General features: G+C 42.6%; 1 protein-coding gene and 1 long non-coding RNA gene across 2 annotated transcripts in view; one reads left to right on the top strand and one right to left on the bottom strand.

Annotated features, from left to right (window-relative positions):
• The window catches only part of CRK (CRK proto-oncogene, adaptor protein), a gene marked incomplete at its 3' end in the record, with an annotated part of 738,569 nt that extends 736,371 nt beyond the window's left edge, over window positions 1-2,198 (bottom strand). The window contains 1 exon segment of the mRNA XM_044054335.1: window positions 1,694-2,198. Coding sequence (XP_043910270.1) covers window positions 1,694-1,913 — 220 coding nt within the window.
• A 10-nt stretch (window positions 2,199-2,208) lies between these two features.
• Window positions 2,209-3,407, top strand: LOC122787561. Its single transcript, XR_006362579.1, has 2 exons — window positions 2,209-2,313; window positions 2,720-3,407. It is a non-coding gene; the product is annotated as an uncharacterized LOC122787561 (long non-coding RNA).
• Window positions 3,408-19,064: the final 15,657 nt, after the last annotated feature.

The raw sequence follows: 19,064 nt of genomic DNA, 5'->3' as shown, positions 1-19,064 counted from the left end.
GCCCTGCAAATTTAGACCACCAGACACGCAATAGTAATAGACAATTTGCCATTAAAAATTACATGGGAAATTTTACACAAGTACATGCAAAATCTATTTAGAGATTAACTAAAAGCTCAGAAACCCCATTCCAATAATTCAATAGTTGCCCATATATTCCTCACTAAAATTAATTTTGCACAAGATTGAGCAAGATTATAAACCACTTAAACACCATTATAAGTTTCTAAACCATGCATAAAATGTGTTAAATCCTAATACAAAATGGGTTCTACAGTACCAGAAAAGTGAGACACAGGTAAGCAAGCCAACACTAATTAATTCACAACTCCCCACCACAAGTAAGGAAAGAATATACTGCAGAACTAAAACTGCAGCTACGTTTGGTCAAAACAAAATGTTGGAACTACTTTTCAAGAAAAATTAGGGAGTCCATTGAGACTTTAAACAAATTCCTGGTTCAACACAGAGACTAAAAAGAACATCTTTAATGAAAACACACTATTGACGAGTAGGTCTCACGAAGGCGAAAACTTTTCAAACTATGACTTGAAGACAAAGCGAGGAACCGACTGAAAACTGGTCCGCTCAAAAAAACTGAGCAGGAAGCAGTGTGGGACCCTTGCTAACACACAACACCTACTTAATTCCTTCAAGACAAGCAATAACATGTCCTCTAATCAGAGACCCTTACCAAACCATATCCCCATTTTTTCTCCCAGAATTATGACCGCGGGAATCGGGTCTGCGGATATCACAACCAAAAGAAAACGCGGAAAAAATACAGAATCGTGTTATAGTGTATACCATTACTGATAATAAAGGACTCAGGTCGGGTGGTTGCAGCTAAAAATGGTCACCGTTTTAGTCCATTAAACTCTGTCAAGTAAAGTTTAACAAACACAAGAGAGCAACATGCACAAATTTCTCTCTATACTAGACAAGTGTACCGCGGGGAAATGTATTCTTGTGTACAGGATGTCAAACACGTGAGAAGCACACAACACACAGAAATGAAGACAAATCACCAGGTGATTAGGACTCAAAACCATCTTAGCTCTTTCCCCGCAAATGGCGCGACCCCGGTGGACTGTTATATTAATTGGATTGGGGGCGGAGCACCCAACCTACACGCACAAAACATCGAAGGCAAACACGGCAAATCTTAGTCTTCACAATCATACAAATGAGCAGAAAATAAGTTGTATGTATATCCTCTATATCGAAGAGACTGCTGCACGAGCCTTGATCAAGACTTCATACTTCTCTACACACGGTCTCTGCAATCACCATCAGTTAATGCCCTGGTATAAGCTATGCCCAAAGTATCGACCCCTATTCAGACAGGTAACTACCAAACCATCGTACCTCAATTCTGCATTTACTATAAAAATACCACGTGGGTCACAGTAATCACCATAAAACACCAAAATTAGGACGTGTTCGACTTTAGAAACACTACAAACCAACCATATCCTCGGTACAAAATCGGTAATCACGCCCTCTGATAAACAGTGCAAACTGTCCAGGAATCTTTGGCCACGAGTAGACCAGCTTGACTGCTTGCAACATACGAAAGTAATCATTCAATGTGTCAGTACGTGGTGGTCCCTTACCTCCCACCAGACATTTTTTAGTGAAATGCACACCAACGGAAAAGCACCCAAGTTTTGATAACCCATCCCTTCCTTACCCGTCGCCGATTGCCTGTTGTTGCTGATGCTGTTGATAATATAGTGGGAGACCTTGGAATTCTCAGAGACGGACAGCACATAATCGCCTGGAATAGTAGTTGAGTCCCGAACTAGGAAAACGCCATGCCTCTGACCCTGTAACAAACTTACAGCATCCTGCCGGGTCAGTCGCCCCCAATACCAGCTCCCTCTGTCCTCAGAGTCGAAATTGCCGGCCATTGCTGACAACTCCGCGCCGCAGCTTCACAAGGCCCCTCACCTCTGCCCTCCCCCTTCTTTTCAAGCTTCAACTCATACAAAAACACGAAACAAGAATCACAAAATTCTATTAAAATCCAGATTAAGCTGTTGGCCGCCACGAATTCACCACTCTCAGTACCTAAATGAGACACGATGATCTAGTTAAACGTGTTGAAAATCGAGCAGCAAGCAAAAACTTACTACCCGTTACTCACAATAAAAAAAAATAGTAAACCCCACCATAACTTCAGAACAAACTCAAACAAATTGAAATGGCGGACCAGGAAAACACTGACCTCACCTACCGGAACTGGGATTCGCCAGTCCGTGGGAGGGGTGGGCTAAATCTCAACATGGGACGCCTAATGATGCCATATTGGTAAGGTCAAGTTGCTTATCGTTACTTTTGAACTTCCTGCAAGTCACGTAGTTGGTCTTTTAGTGGCTATTTGTATTTACCTTTTCTTGGTGTATTGCTGGTTAGCGATAACATGATTTGTAGTTAAAGTGGTTGGGCATCTTAATTAGACCGAACGAGGAAAAATATAAAAAGAGCAACTAAGGTGACAGATTGATGTAAAATTCACTGCCTTGGTTTGATTAGGGGAAATCGGTACTTTTTATTACATTGATGTGCCCGCCATGTTGTTGAACGTGGCAAACACTCACACAAGTGGCCTGTCCCCGCACTTATGTAAAATGTTGTCGTTTTTCTATGTAGTGTTTACTCTCCCTTGTTTTGATCCTGTTAATGTTTAACATAACATATATTTCTTTTGTTACAGATTGATTACTGCTTAAACTGAGGTTTACAACCTCTTGAAGAAACGCAACCCTTTGCAATGAGAAGGGTCACTTAAAAACTCGAGATACACGCCCAAGTACTCTTATATCAAGCGCGAGTAAACGTCAGTTGCTCTAGAAAGTCTGAGCGTCAAGTATTGCAGATGGAGGCGTTGCTAAACTGAATAATTCAGTAGGAGACTATTACTACTTAATTGCTACGGCCGATGTGTGTTTATTGACATATACATGTCATGACTGATGTGTTACATCAACAGCATTATTTTTTCCTTACGAAGACATTGCCGTACCACTCGGCGGACAGATGTAACTTTGGCTCATAGGTTTACTTCAGGAATCCTTATTTTTTTTTAATTTTCGGTCACCCTTAATAAATACTAATAATCTTCAAGAAGTATTGCTAATCATAAGTTATATGTTTCTGTCAATTTTTATGTTATGGCTACCAATAGTTTTTTAAACGCAATCCTAATTTGGGGAGATTTCCCCAAATTATTACTATGTGTCTGTATATATTTTATTTATTTTTGCTGTGTCACTAATTCTGGAGGGAAGAAGTGCTGACATTACTGCAGATTTCTGATACGGATCCCAATTCTGATTTGCGGGCATTGCTGATGGCATTTGTAAGATTGTAAAAGTGAATGAATAAAATACTTAAATAGAAAAGAATGAAGTTAATGTTGTGCAGTTTAAATATGCGTGGGTAAATACAGTTTGCACAATGAACAAAGTATTTAAAAGAAAAACCTCACTGATACTAGGTGGATATTCTCCCTAACTGAATCTAATTTATTCAAACTAAAGGGGTGGCGAAAGCCACATAACTATGGGCTAGGCTTATAAATGCCCTTGGGCAGATAGCCTAGTATGAACCTATGAGAATTCTTAACCTAATTGCGTTGTTGGGCAGATTATGACAGCAATTTGCACAGATGTTTACACAGCAAGGTCTTCCAGCAGGACTAATGGCCCTTTCTTACTTTTGCTGAAAAAAAATTTAGCTTATATATAGTCTCCCAGAGGGAAAGGGTAATTAACTGCATTAGTTTTTCGCAAAAACAGCAGAAAGTCTAAATCATATGATTTCATATATTGGTGTTAGTTCTAGCAGATAGCTATTTTTTTTCAGACGAAACCACAGCTTCCTGATCCATCCAGCAAATAACTTCCCCTGCAGATACCTACCAGCAACAATTTTTTTTCTTGAGTTGCAAACAGTATGGATTCATTGGTTCCTCAAAGGAGGTTTTGGTTGTTAATTTTGATTTCCTTTGCCACTTCACATTACAAAGCTTTTTTTCCGGTTTGATTACTGCATTTTTCAGCAGAACAAGGCTTCAAATTCCATACATATTTCTTCTATATTACTTACAAGGACACATACAATTTTGTTGTCACTGTTACTGCAGCTTATAAACACAGTTTCATAATGCAGTTTCTGTTGCGCATTTTGCAAAACCTAAATATAGATTACAAATATGTCACAGTCTGAATTAAGAAATGAAGGAAATTGCATACATCGCATTTTCAATCTGTGTTTCTATGCTGGCATCACAGGGGTTAATTAGGGATATGGCAGGGCCATCTGGGATAATGTGTGGCAAGTGCATGGATGTGGTTATTGTTTTATATACAGGCCTGAAAAATTATAACTGTCTGAAATGTAGCAATTTGAAAAGTAATTTGCATTTTCAGACTTAAAAGACATTTGCAATATTTAATTGCTGGAAATTTGTGATATGGTCATCCATTTGTGGCATAGCTAAATTAATGGAACTGAGCAGAGACCCACATAGTGCACATAAAACCAGCTATAGAGGTGTCTTCAACAAATTTCATGCAGGGTTTTAGGATAAAGATGTCATTTGGCACACTAGGTCTTTTATCCATCCAGACAAAAAACTGGCACTGTAGTAAGTGAATCCATCAGCTGAAATCTATACCAAAGGCTTCTTTGAAGGTGACATTAACATGGCAGAGGATGAAGTCTGTAAGCTATTAATAAGCTTTATTTTATATTTCTTTGTTTAATTCCAATTCCTCAGTCTCCATTCGTCTTCTTTATGACTCTGAGCAATTTATTTAACCAGTGTTCATGGATTACTCTTAAAGAGATGCATTGATGCCTAGTGGGTTTATGTTGGTAACAAGTTGAAAAAATAAGTAGGTGAGGTAGTAATGTTATAATGGAAAGGCTACCTGGTGCATAGGTTCATACTAGGCTATCTGCCCTAGGGCATTTATAAGCCTAGCCAGAATGTGTTTGGCTTTCGCCACCCATTTTAAATTTATTTTGCTATGCCCTTTTTCGAGGTTAGTATACTGCACCTCTGTCTAACAGTGACACATAAGTGATACCCGGGGTAAACCTACGATCTCCCATCCACTCATCAAGATTCCTCTTGAAGAGAGTCAATGAGGGACTCTGCCTAACCTGGACTGGGATTTTAATCCAGAGTGAAGGGAGCCTCTGGGTTATGAATCTGTCCCTCCAGCATGTCCTATTTATTTCAGTGCTGAGGTTCAAGTCTCTCGAGCTCGTAGCTCGATGGGATTTGGATTTTCTGAGGTGCAGCATGTCCATTAATTGGACATGGCTTTATACGTCAGGCACAGATCGCCTCTGAACAGGTGGTATGCCACTGAGTAGAGCTGGAGTTTCTTTAACCGGGCAGCATATGGCATCTGTTTGAGCCCTTTGATCCTCTTGGTGAGGTACTTTTGGGGTCTTTCCAGTTGCTGTAGGTGTCTGGTAAGGTACATCCCAAAAGGGGCATTGTACTCAATTATGGGCCTGATGAGGGATGAGTAAAGAGGCATGATGACCTCCCCTGATCTAGATGTGAATCCCTTCATGATTAGGTGGGCTATATAAAATGTTTTTCTAACCACTTTGGCCACGTGGTTGTCAAATGAGAGATTGCTATCAACTTGGGTCCCCAGGTCCCTAATTACTTCTTCTGTACTACTTAATGGATTACCACCTATGTGGTAATTTGTGGGCACTTTGTTTTTGCCAAAGGGGATGACTATACACTTTTTGGCATTTAGCTTGAGGCCATGGCTCTGGCACCAGTTGTCTGTTTCTATGAGGCCCTTTTGGAGGATGCTTGTGTTGGCTGGAGAGTCGATTATGGCGCACAGTTTGCAGTCATCTGCGAACTTGGTCAGCCACAGTCCTTCCGTGTTGGCCTGTACCTCCGAGAAATATATACCGAACAAGAGAGGTCCCAGGACTGAGCCTTGTGGGACACCACTTGTAACTGGTTTGGAGTCTGACATGGCTCCAGCAATTCTAACCATGTGGGTTCTGTCCTTGAGCCAGTTTGCAATCCATCTAGTGACATAGGGGTTTATATTTAAGCTGGTGAGCTTATCTATAATGCCTGAGTGGGTATTGTATCGAAGGCTTTTGCGAGGTCCAGGTAGGCTGTGTGGACCACCTTCCCCTCGTCAATGGCCTTGGTGACTGTTTCAAAGAAATCAACCAGGTTTAAGAGGCAGGATCTGCCCTTAACAAAGCCGAACTGGGTAGGATCCAGTGTCTGTAGGTCCCCAATATCTTTATTTATGAGGTCCATGATGATCCTTTCCATAGCTTTGCAGACCAAGCTAGTCAGGCTTATGGGGCGATAGTTTCCAGGATCTGTTGCGGACCACCTTTATGGAGAGGGACCACTGTTGCTGTACGCCACTCTTTGGGCACATAGCCTGTAGTAAGGCTGAGATTGAACAGTAGTTTTATGTTTGGGTTTAGCTCTTCTTGGAGTTCATGTAGGACGCAGCCCGGGACACCGTCTGGTCCCCTTGATGCTGTGTTTTTTGCTTTGGAGAGGGCGGCTCTTACCTGAGCATCTGAGATGTCAGGGGGGCAGCACTCTGCTGGGATAGATATTTGCCCTTTTGGTGGGGAGGGGGGGAGAAGTTTGCGCTGAACCTGTCAGCTAGGATGTTGGCAATGTCTGTGGGTTTGGTGTATTTTTGTCATTTTGGACTAATTCTGAGCATATCTGGGAATTACCACCCAGGTTCCTAACATAACTAAAGAAAGCCTTGTGATTATCCTTAGTGTCCTGTGCAATTTTTCTCTCGAAGCTGGCCTTAGACAATTTTATGAGTGCCCGTAGTTTTTTGCTAATACTGATCAGTGATGCCTTCCCTTTTTGGGATTTTGCTCTATCATTTAGTAGCTTCCTCCTTCTATTGTATAGTTTGTTTATGGCTGGGGTCCACTAGACAGGACGTCTGCCTTTGGAGGATTGGGTCCTGGTTTTATTTGGGATCGCATGATCCATGCATTCCTGAAAGTGTTCATAGAATGCGTTTATAAAGGATTCTGCGGTCTGGGCCGTATTTTCCACAGGCCCGGGGGCTTTGAAGGATTCCACCTCGGTTTTGAGGAGTGTGAAATTTGCTTTAGAGAAGTATTTCACTGTGGTTTTCTGGGCAGGGGGTGGGGTCGGGATGTGAATATCCAGTGAGATTAGTTTATGGTGTGATCTTACCAGTGAGGGATACACTTCTGGTCTGGAGCATAGAGTCCCCATGTTGGTGATGATCAGGTCCAGTATGTTTTCCCCTCTTGTGGGAGTGGTAACAAGTTGTTCCATAGCATTTGAGTTTATAAATTCTAGGAACCTTTGGGCTAAGGTGTTGGAGCTAGAGTAATGCTCCCAGTCTATGTTTGGGTAGTTGAAGTCACCCAATATAATGGTGTTTGGAGAGACCTTCATATTTTCCAGTGTTCTCAGGAAGGCCGAGTGGGGTTCCTGAGTTTGGGAGGGTGGTCTGTAGCAGGCTATAAACTGGAAGGCAGTTTTACCCACTGTTAGTTGCACATGGATAGTCTCTGATGCTTCGTGCTTTGCCACCAACCTGGAGGTGTGGGTATCTTTGATGAATATCAATACTCCCCCTCCTTTTGTGGTTCGGTCCAAGTTTTGGGGCCGAAAAGCATGGTATGAGGTATAACCTGGTAGTGCTGGGGTGCTCTCGGGAGCCCTGAACCAGGTTTCTGTTACTGCACAGATATCGATGTTCTCCATGCTAAGGAGAGTTTCGAGTGCATGCATCTTGAGGTTTAGACTTCTGGCGTTGAGTAGCATTACTCTTAGTTTCTTATCCCCTGTGATACCTATGGAGGTGGGTTTGTCTTTTGAGCCTTGCCTAAAAAGGCATTATGGGGGTAGCAAGAGCGTTTGCCAATATCCAAAAGCCCAGGGGTGACAGGTGCAAGCCGTCCCTAGCGTAGCATTTTGGCTTGTCGAGCATATCATCCCAAGCTGACAGGCATTGGATCCCCTTTGAATGACACCAGTACTTAAGCCAGTTGTTGAAATTGATCATCTTGTCTTCATATTGTGGCATCATTCTTGGTGAGGGTAAGATGCTACTCAAGGTCAGGGTCATACCAGCCTGGGCTACATGCTCAGAGAGCTCCTCTATTTCTCTTTTCATGTAGTCTAGGGAGTTACGTCTCAGGTCATTCACACCAGCATGGACAATGACTGAGTCATATTTGTACTTGCCTTGGAGTGACCGGAGTGCTTGTGTTATGTGGCGGATCCTAGCGCCCGACAGACTGTTCACCGTGACCCTCTCCTTGTTCAGCCTGGTGAGTGGGATGTCAGTGTGCCTGACGATAGAGTCACCTATTACAAGTGTATCAGGTGTGTTGTTTAGTCTTAAGGGCTGTGACTGCACGGCACACTAGGTTTGTGAGATATGTGTTGCATGTGTTTTGTTTTGGGGTAGCGGTTGCTTGGGTGTCTGCTTTGGAGGTCTCTGCTGCTTAGGCAGATCTTTATTTAGAGCCTCCGAATATGTTTTTGTGTGATTATGTGTTTGGTTTGCTGTCGTGGTAGGTCTATGTGAGACTGGAATTGTGGTTTATCCAGTAGGTAGTGTAATAACTCAGCAAAAGTAAAATTAAGGCACCAAAGTTACACACTGGAAGTCAGTCACAGTACTTTATTGCAAAAAACAAATTTGTTTTTTGCAATAAAGTACTGTGACTGACTTCCAGTGTGTAACTTTGGTGCCTTAATTTTACTTTTGCTGTTGTGTGCTTTTGGGCACCTCAGTGTACCTGAAGCCGTTTGAGTTTGTATCTTCAATGTAATAACTCAACCCAGACCTGTGCTGGGAAACTGTTTCAGGGCTGTAAAAATTGATTTTCCAACCCCGCTACTCCATTTGATAGATCATGTGCAGACAAGCAGCTTTTTGATATGCCTAGTATAATCCTAGTTGTTATCCATTCTAACTGCAGCTATAAGAAACTTGTTTAAGATTTAAAAAATGGTACATTGGAATCAGTGTTCTACCCTGGTTAACAAATTTATTTATTTTACATTTGTTAACCGGGTAGAGTCCGGCTGGGCATGTAGCCCGTTTTCAGCAGAGACCCGGGGAGAAAATCACCAGAACAATAGTACAAAAAGATTACAGAAATTTTTAAAAGATTTACAAACAATATACAAAAAGTTTGACAGTTGCGAATAATCACAATTTACAAAAAGGGGAATGTAAAACAGAAAACATTACATTTCTTAAGCCTTACTACAGACAGTGATATGAAACTCATTAGATATATAGCTAAAATCCATTGTGGTGTTTTCGTTTGGTAGAAATAAAACAAGAAGATAGCAGAACAGAAAACATTTGATCGAAGGCATGAGAAAACTAGCCAGCAATTTTAAGGAGCATCGCCATTGTTGAGTAAGGTATTCCTTTAGGAGTTCTTTGAAGCCATGATGATTTATGTTTTTTAAGATATTCTGGGGTAATAGGTACCACTGTTTGGCTACTTTGAAGGAGAAGAGAGAGTCACCAAAATAATTATGGGACTTTGGTACTTTGAGTATAAGTTTATTGGATGATCTAAGGGTCCTGGGATTGGTATTTAGTTGCACTAGGTTGGAGAGTGCAGGGCAGTTTTTAGGTTTGTGGATAATGGAGTGGGCAGTGGTGAAGTGATTGAGCAATAACAGATTGGGAAATTCAAGCCAGTGTAATTTTTGAAGAGCAAGGCAATGATGGTTCCTGTTTTGTTATAGCAGTAATCAAGTAGATGTAAGCCAGACTTGCGTAGGTTAGTGAAAAGTTGAGAAGAGTAGATAGTGGGTGGGATCTGGCTGTGGCTAGTCTGGCATTTTGAGTAAGGTAAGGTTTGGTCCTATATAGTACACCGAGTTTGATGTGAACTTTCTTAATTGTGAGTGATATGTGTTTATTGAATGTTAGGTTGTTGTCTATTGTGACACCAAGTAGTTTTGTTTGGTTAACTGGTTCTGTTATAGTGCCATTAGTGGAGTAGTTGACGAGAGAAGGTGGTTTGCTTTGGATTTCCTGTTAGAGAAGATCATTACATCTGATATTGTTAATCCTCGTTCATTCCTTACACATGGGTAGCGGTTCCGAGCTTGGAACCGAGCCGGCCATTTTCCAAGCTCGCATCAGCTTCAAACTCTTGAGCTATACTCTTACCCACAATCCCCCTCTCCCTGTTACCTCAGATTTCGTTTGCCGCATTGCCATCCGGTCATGTCAAGCTACTTCTCTTGAGCTAAGTACAGTCAATTGTCATTTAATTGCTTTACAAATTAATTTTATGTCAGAAAAGTTCATATTTTATTGTCTCTGCTAAGAAAAAGAGTAATCCAGGTAGTCCTTCCAGACCAGATAGGATCCGGATTCTACTCAAGACTATTTTTGGTGCCAAAGAAAACCAGGGACTGGAGACCAATTTTGGATCTCAGTGTATTGAACAAGTTTGTGAGAGTACAAAAATTCCGGATGGTCACAATACAGTCTATCCTCCTGCTTTTGGAAAAAGGCGATCGGATGTACTCTATAGATCTTCAAGATGCATACTACCACATAAAGGTGGACAGGCCATCAAGAAGATTTCTGTGCTTCCGTGCGGGAGCCAGTCACTACCAATTCAGAGTATTGCCCTTCGGACTCTCTACAGCCCCCAGAGTGTTCACAAAGTGCATGGCAGTTGTCACAGCTCACTTGCGACTTCAAGGATTCCAGGTGTTTCCATACCAAGATGACTGGCTCATTTCCGCCCCCACCAGACATCTACTGGAAAAAGCCCTGGCATACACTCTCCTCGCTGCTCAAAGGCTAGGCATAACCATAAACTGGCAGAAATTCAATCTCACCCCACCTCAGTCGACAGAATTCATAGGGGTTATCTTGGTCACAAAAAACTGCAGAGTTGCTATTCCAGAGCACAGAATTCTGAGGATAAAGCAACAACTAATTCCAATCCTTTCAAAGGAAAATCCATGGCTCACTCGGTTCTACAGCTGTTGGGTTCCATGGCAGCCTCCATCACCATTGTTCCCCTGGCCAGGTTTCACATGAGGCTTCTACAATGGCTACTGCTCACCCAATGGTATCCTTTTCAGCATCCTCTTTCAGCCATGATTCGAGTAACCCACAGGTGCAAACAGGATTTAAATTGGTGGATGACACACAATCTCTCACAATGGTCTCGCCCCTTCTCCCCCAGCAGCCCAAGGCCACAGTGACCACGGACGCCTCCCTGATGGGGTGGGGGGGTTATGTCAGGGACAGACAGTCCAAGGCACTTTGTCCGAACTGGAGGCCCATCTGCATATAAATGTTCTAGAGCTGAGGGCAGTGCTTCTGGCGTTGCAAGCATTCCATCCCCTGCTGCTGTTTGGGACAATTGTGATTCAATCAGACAACATGGCGGTGGTCTGGTACATCAACAAGCAAGGTGGAACCAAATCTTACCCCCTTTGTCGAGAGACCATGAGGATATGGCAATGGGCGATGGCTACCAACCATTTTCTTCTAGCAATGCACATTCCCAGGAGTTCCAACGTGATAACAGACAGACTCAGCAGGTGCATTCTTCAACCTCACGAGTGGTCCCTGAATCCCTTGATAGCAGCGGAGATTTTCCACTGCTGGGGCAGTCCTTGCTGCGAACTCTTTGCATCCCCGACCAACTACAAATGCAGCAACTACTTCGCCCTGATTCTCTCTCCGGGACAGTCACCCAGGGATGCTCTTGTCCACGATTGCCCTCGGGTCTTCTTTACGCATTTCCACCCTTTCCCCAATTTCTGAAGAAAGCCTGTCGGTTGAAGAGCAAGATGATCCTCATAGCACCATAATGGCCTTGACAGATTTGGTTCCCCTTCCTTTGGCCTCACCTACTAGATTAACCATGGATTCTCCATCCAACCCCGGAGTTGATCTTACACCCACAGAACCTGATTCATCCCAACTTGAACAGCCTGAAGCTCACGGCTTGGCTACTCCAATTGCCTTGATTGCCAGGCAGAATGATCTTTCTTTACCAGTACATGATATTCTCATTGCTTCTCATAAGTCTTCCACTAGAATTACTTATCTGAGCAAGTGGAAAAGATTTACCTGTTGGCTAAAAGATAAACAAGTAGACCCCTTTTCAGCACCAGTGTTGATAATACTAGACTATCTGGCTGACCTGTTTCAATCGGGTCTATTGGCCTCTGCCATTAGAGTTCATTTGGTTGCAATTTCTAATTTTCATGAGGGTGTCCAAGATTCTTCTCTTATGTCTCATAAATTGTGCAAGACCTTCATAAAAGGTGTGAATTATCTGAAGCCACCTTTTAGAGAACCTATTCAACCATGGGATTTATCATTAGTTTTACAAGCTCTGACAATGTCACCTTTCGAACCAGCCTCTTCTTGTGACCTCAAGTATTTGTCATGGAAAACCTTGTTTTTGGTCGCTATTACTTCTGCCAGACGTATTTCTGAACTTCAAGCTTTATGTATCAAGAGTCCATACTTGATTTTTCATAGAGATAGAGTGTCTCTGAGAACTAATCCGTCATTTCTGCCTAAAGTGATCTCTGAAATGTCCATTAATCAAGCCATTGAATTGCCAGTTTTCTTTCCCAATCATTCAAACAGAGGAGAATATTGCCTACATACCCTAGATATACACAGGCAAATCCATTTTTACTTAAACAGGACTAAACCCTTTCGTAAATCTGACCAGTTATTTTTGGCCTTTTCTGGACCTAGATTAGGATCTGCTGTTGCTAGATGGTTGAAGGACTGTGTGACCTTTATTTATACACACCGTAATATCTCGTTGCCTACTACCATGAAAGCTCATTCAACAAGGTTGGTGGCAACTTCTGCTGCCTTCCATGCCAGAGCTTCTTTACATGACCTCTATGTAGCTGCAACTTGGGCTATACCTCATACCTTCATCAATCATTACAAATTGGATTTGGCTTCCAGGGGAAGAGCATCTTTCGGTTCTATGGTGCTCAGGAATGTCCTTCCATGAGAGCCTCCCAGGAATAGAGATAGCTGGGGACTCTGTCCCATGCATAAGGAATGAACGAGGATTAACAATATCAGATAAAGAAGTTATGTCTTACCATAACGTTCCATCTGTATTGTTGATCCTCATTCATTCATTACGACCCTCCCTCCTTCCCTCTTCTGTGGTTTCTAGTGGATCTCACCATCCGGTTCTCTTTAGTTATTTGACCAGAGGTAGCCTCTACCTTCTTTGACTTGCAAACTCAATCTGAGGTAACAGGGAGAGGGGGATTGTGGGTAAGAGTTTAGCTCGGGAGTTTGTAGCTGACATGAGCTTGGAAAATGGCCGGCTCGGTTCCAAGCTCGGAACCGATACCCATGCCTAATGACTGAACGAGGATCAACAATACAGATGGAACATTATGGTAAGACATAACTTCTTTTTTTGTTTTGTTTGGGTTTAGGATGAGATGAAGCTCATTTAGGTAATTTTCAATATCTAGAAATGGCTTTTACAGTTTATCTTGGAGTTCTTGTAGTGTGGGAGCAGAGCAAATAAGAGTTGCATCATCAGCATATTGAATGATAGAAGCAGATTTAGTGGCAGTGTTTAGACTATTTGTGAATATAATAAAAAATAAAAATAATACAAAAATAAAATAATAAATAATACTAATAAAAAATACAGTGTTGTCAGTGATGTAACAGGTAGCACACTTGACTTTGGTGCTGAAGTCTGTGGGTTCCATTCCCTCACTCAGTAGATGGATTGCTGACACTGCAGTGCAGCATAAGGGGGTGCTGCACTCCTCAGTATGTTATCCTTCAAATGAGACATTAAACCAAGGTCCTGCCTGCTTGAATTGGTGGTAGCTAAGATGGATATAAGATCCCAAGACACATATTGAAAAGAGTAGGGAATGTTCCCTGATGTCTTGGACAAATTTCCCCTAGTGGTATAAATTCACCTCAGGTCTGCAGGCCAGCAGCATAGTAGGACTAACCTGGTTAACAAAGGATGAATAACAACAAATAAACAAGCAAACAAAAACACATTTTTGTTCCATACTTGGTAAAAGAGTTGATGCCTTTCCTTAACCCAGCCCTTTTGTACAATTAAACAGAAGCAGAATGAGATGTTGGAGGGTACTGGCTCCACCTTTTAAGACTAATACAAAAATCATACATCATGACATCACATTTCTTAAAGTAATAATATCATTTAAAAAGGGCTTACAGCTGTAAATAATAATGGTTACATTATGATTGTTCACCAATATTATAATTTCCATTACAGTACTATGTTTGCCACCTAAAGCCTATTCCATTGGCATGTTATCACATTAGGAGAATGTCAGGAGTACTGTTGGCTGTGCATTTATAGTAATCATTAAGATTCTGTATAGTTTAATTTTGGGAAATTGTGACATGATCATCCATTTTCAATGTGGCTAAGTTAATGGAACTGAGCAGAGACCCACACAGTACTCATAAGGACAACTACACAGGTATGTTCAGTATTCTTCAGGTTTTCAGAGCTAAGGTTTTAATTAATACACTAGGTCTCTTACCTGTCCAGATAGAAAAAATGGAACTGTGGTCATAACATTTTTCTGCTGAAATCTCCTGCATTCTGGATTCTTCAAAGATAACATTAATAGAACAGAGGATTAAGTCCAAAAGCTGTTAATTTTCATCCTGTATTCCTTTTTTTTATTCCCTAAGTCTCTGTCTGCTGCTCTATGAGTCTAAGCAATTCACTTAACCAGGCAGTGTTCACAGGTTGCTCTTACAGGGAGGCATTGGTGAGGTAGTAGTAGAAACGCCACCAAGTTTGTGGTTTATCTAGTGGATAAAATGGTATCACAAAGCCAAGCATGTGGTGGGAAACTCTTCTTTCAGGACTTCAGAAATTGATTTTCCAAACCTGCCAGTCATCCAGTTGATAGACTGCACATAAGCATGTTGTTGGCATGTGTAATGAAATCTCAGACTGTAACTGTAAGAAGTCATGGGGGTGAGATTTTAAAACTGGTACTATAATTTTTAGAAGTCTGTTTATGTGTCAGATTTTAAATATGGTCCATTGGAATCATTGCTCTACTGTAGCTGACAAATCCATGTGTTCCTCCATTTATGACCCCTTTTTTTCTTATTTTTGCATATGGGGTTGGGATGTCTCATCAACAGTGACCATCATGTAGAGCTAGTGTTCTCACCACCAGGTGGCTAGCCCTGCCACTGTTGTTCTTCCGTGTGACACACACTCACACCTAGGGCCAATTTAGAGTAGTCCACCTACTGCATGTCTTTGGAATGTGAGAGAAAACAAGAGTACCTGGAGAAAACCCACATGAACACAAGGAGGTTATGCAGACTCCACACAATGCTACCCATTGCACCACTGTGCCACCCTAATTAACAAATTCAAAGATATAGGCAATCTTCAAACTCTTGACCCCACACAGTTTGGCTTTGTCAAGGGGAGATTCTGCCTGCTGAACCTGGTTGACTTTGAGGCAGTCACCAAGGCTGTGGGATGAAGGTAATGCAGTGCATACAGCCTACCTCGATCTGGCCAAGGCCTTTGATACCATTCCCCACTCAAGTATCATTGATAAAGTCACCAAACTAGGCATTAATCCTTACATCATTAGGTGGGTTGAGACCTTATCCAACATGACCCCCTTTTTGAAATTTACATATCAATTTGATACTACAGCTATATCATACTTAGATGTGTGGCTTGTTAAGGACATAACACATAGTAGGTATATTGCCAAAATATACTGCAAACCTACCTACTCCAATGATTTCCTTTACTACAGCAGTAATCACCCTTGCCACCAGAAGAGGGTCGTTGTAAAGGGCCAGTTGGTAAGGGCGGCAAGGATGATTACACTGGATGTTGATTTTAAGGTGGAGTGTAAAAACTTGTGGGGGATGTTCACCAGGAGAGGATACCCAATAGATTTATTGGACGAGATTGTTATAGAGGTTAGAAGGAAAAGGGAAATGGGCCATTTCCAGCCCATTTTAAATAGGGGAACCTTAAGCGGTGACGAACAAATGGTCTTTGCAGAAATTTTTTTTAATAAAAAGGACAACTTAGATTACAACATCAGTTTTATAACAACATTTTCAAGTGATGCCAAACTCCTGAGGGAGGTTTTAAATAAAAATTGGGCCATGATTAATGATGACACTATGGCTAGGAACAAGTTAGGGCCAGGACCTAGGGTGACGTTTAGAAAAGGCTCTAATCTAAAAACATTACTTGAAAAATAAGTTAACCCATATATTCCTAACAAAGGGATGAAGAAATGTGGAAGATGGTCTTCTTGTAAATATATAGAAACTTCATCCTCGTTTACTATAGGGAATATTAAATATTCCTTAGAAGGAAAATTTGATTGTGGGACAACAGGTGTTATATACTTAGCTAGGTGCCAACAGTGCCCCTCTTTCTACATAGGAAAGACTGAGAGGCACTTTAGACAAAGGATATATGAGCACCAGTACAGTATTAGTAGACAGGACAACAACAATGCTTTGTCCAAGCATATTTTGGAACATACTAACCAAACTTTCCTTTTTTTATGGTTATTAATGTCCAGCAGGAAAATGATTGTCTGTGGGACCTGGGTATTCAAGCTCCTATGCAGAGGAGGAAAAATGTCCACGAATAAAATACCCTAGGGAAGCCAAGAACAAATGGATAGCCAGGTAGGCTGCCTTAATAAAGGTACGGTGGGATGTCGGTGAAGAACCTTGGCTACCGGTAAAGCCTTGAGAAAGGCTGTGCATACCCGAGTGCTTGTGGTTGAAGGCTGAGTAAAGCCTTTAGAAAGGCTTCATATATAGGTCATAGTTCTGGCTGGTCAGGTCGCCTGGTGAGAGGAACTGCTAGTGTGGCAGCTAGAAATCAAAGATGAAACACACAGAAAAAACAGGCAAAACAACATAAATGTGGCTCGGCTAAGGAGCTCTGCTCGCCGTGGTGGCAAAAAATCAACGTAGTCGAAGTTCAGATTCTAGAAGGTCGTACTTTATTGAAGTAAAAAGTACCAGAAGTACAATCACCATCAAAGCGTAGTTCCTTAATGGAAAGAGTGATCCAGAGGATTTCCTTTTATAAGAGTACCTGGGGGTGTATTAGTGGGAGCCAATCAAGTGTGGGTGAAAAAAACCTTTATTGTGATTGTGCACGACAACTTGACATCACACCTTACAATCTGATAGGTTAGATACCCTGAGCCAGCTCATATGTGGTTAGTAGAATCACTGGACAGGCTCACCAACTTTGAGGGCAAAATCAAAGAAAGGAGGCTCAAAAAACTGAGAAGGGACATGGCCCTCTCCAACAAGGAATGCCCTCTTACATTAGACTGAGTCGGTCCATCGGAAAGCCAGAACTCCATAGGGGTCATGCTAAGTACCAACACCCCACCGTTAAGCCCTGGCCCTTCTCAGGGCCCGCCAGCCAACCCAGGTCCTTCTCAGGACCTACACCAATGGAATTTTCAGAGTGCCCCGGACACCCTGGACCCCTGCTCCACAGGGACAAGACCACTTCCCCGGGAATGCCGGTGACTCCACAGATACAAGCTTCGGGCCTTATCAAGACAGCCTGGCCCTCCCTCGGGATGAGCATCAAGACAACCCACAGGGACCCAGAGACCCCACCTCAAGGGACCCATTCGATAGAGGTCTGCGCCCCACCACCCCCACACTCCCCACAGTATCAACTGGGGAGGAGGAACCACAACTGGCAAGGCAAGAGGGACTTGAAATTTCTCGGGCAACCACCCACCCCGAAAGAAAAGAGAAGACACAGAGGCCAGGTCTCAAAACCTCCACAGTATGGAACCACTCCAGAACACCACTCTCCCAATTAGAGCTACAGGTTCTGCAAAAAGGCCTCACTTTCGTCCCTCAGGGTCAGTCCAGTCTCCCAAAAATGATAATAGACCTACGACTCTTCACGAGAAAACTTCAGCTAAAGCTATATTTCTACCAACATGGTAAAAAAGACCAGCCTCAGGACCACCAGACTGTTCCGACTATTAAATTAAAAAAACCAAGCAACTTCTGCCCCCCTCCCAACCCGGTCATAAAAGCTTTTCAGGACAAGTGTGAACTTGAGATCAGGTCTCTCTTATGCAAGCGGAGGAAGAAAAGGATTTTTAACACCAACAAGGAAGAATTTGCAGCCCTCAGACAACTCAGCTCAGACCCTTCGAGAAGGGTCATGAAGGCTGACAAGGGTGGAGGGATACTAGTGACAGACACCACCTCCTACAATGGCAAGCTTCACAGTAGGCTCAATGACCACCGGTATTATGACAGCGTAGATCACAACCAAGTGCTGACAGCATACGAGGACATCAGAACAGAAATCTCGAGGCTAGAGGATATGGACCTAATTGACGAAGGGCTCACAGAATTCTTCTCCATCCACCACCCGAGGATTCCCCAGTTCTTTGGGATACCAAAGCCACACAAAAACCTGGCAGACCCTCCATATAGACCTGTAGTAGCCAGCGGAGGTTCCATCATGGAAACCATAGCTCTCTACCTGGACTTCCACCTAAAATTTCTCACAGAAAACAACAGGCCCTTTATTTTAGACTCTATGGACTTCCTCAACAAGATCAAGGACATAGACAGAGACTGGATCCTGGTCACCATCGATGTGGAGTCCCTTTACATGGTACTCCCACATGACTTCTGCATTGCAGCCATGGCTGAAGCCTACATGAAGGACCACACGGCCATACCAGGGGAAGTGGACCACCTGGGTAGGCTCCTCTCCCTGCTCCTCAAGAACAATTTTTTTCCACTTCAATGTGCACTACTATTGCCAGAGCACTGGGATCGCTATGGGAGCGGCTATGGCCCCGAGTTTGGCAAACACGGCACTAAGGAAGTGGGAGCAGGACCACATATACAGTTCCACCTTTTTTAACAACATAGCGTGCTACTACAGGTTTATCAACGACATTTTCCTGG

This window comes from Protopterus annectens, chromosome 13.part0 (genome assembly GCF_019279795.1).
Source record: "Protopterus annectens isolate FY-2018-M chromosome 13.part0, PAN1.0, whole genome shotgun sequence".
Classification (NCBI taxonomy): Eukaryota; Metazoa; Chordata; order Ceratodontiformes; family Protopteridae; genus Protopterus; species Protopterus annectens.
This window is presented reverse-complemented; position numbering and strand designations above follow the sequence as displayed.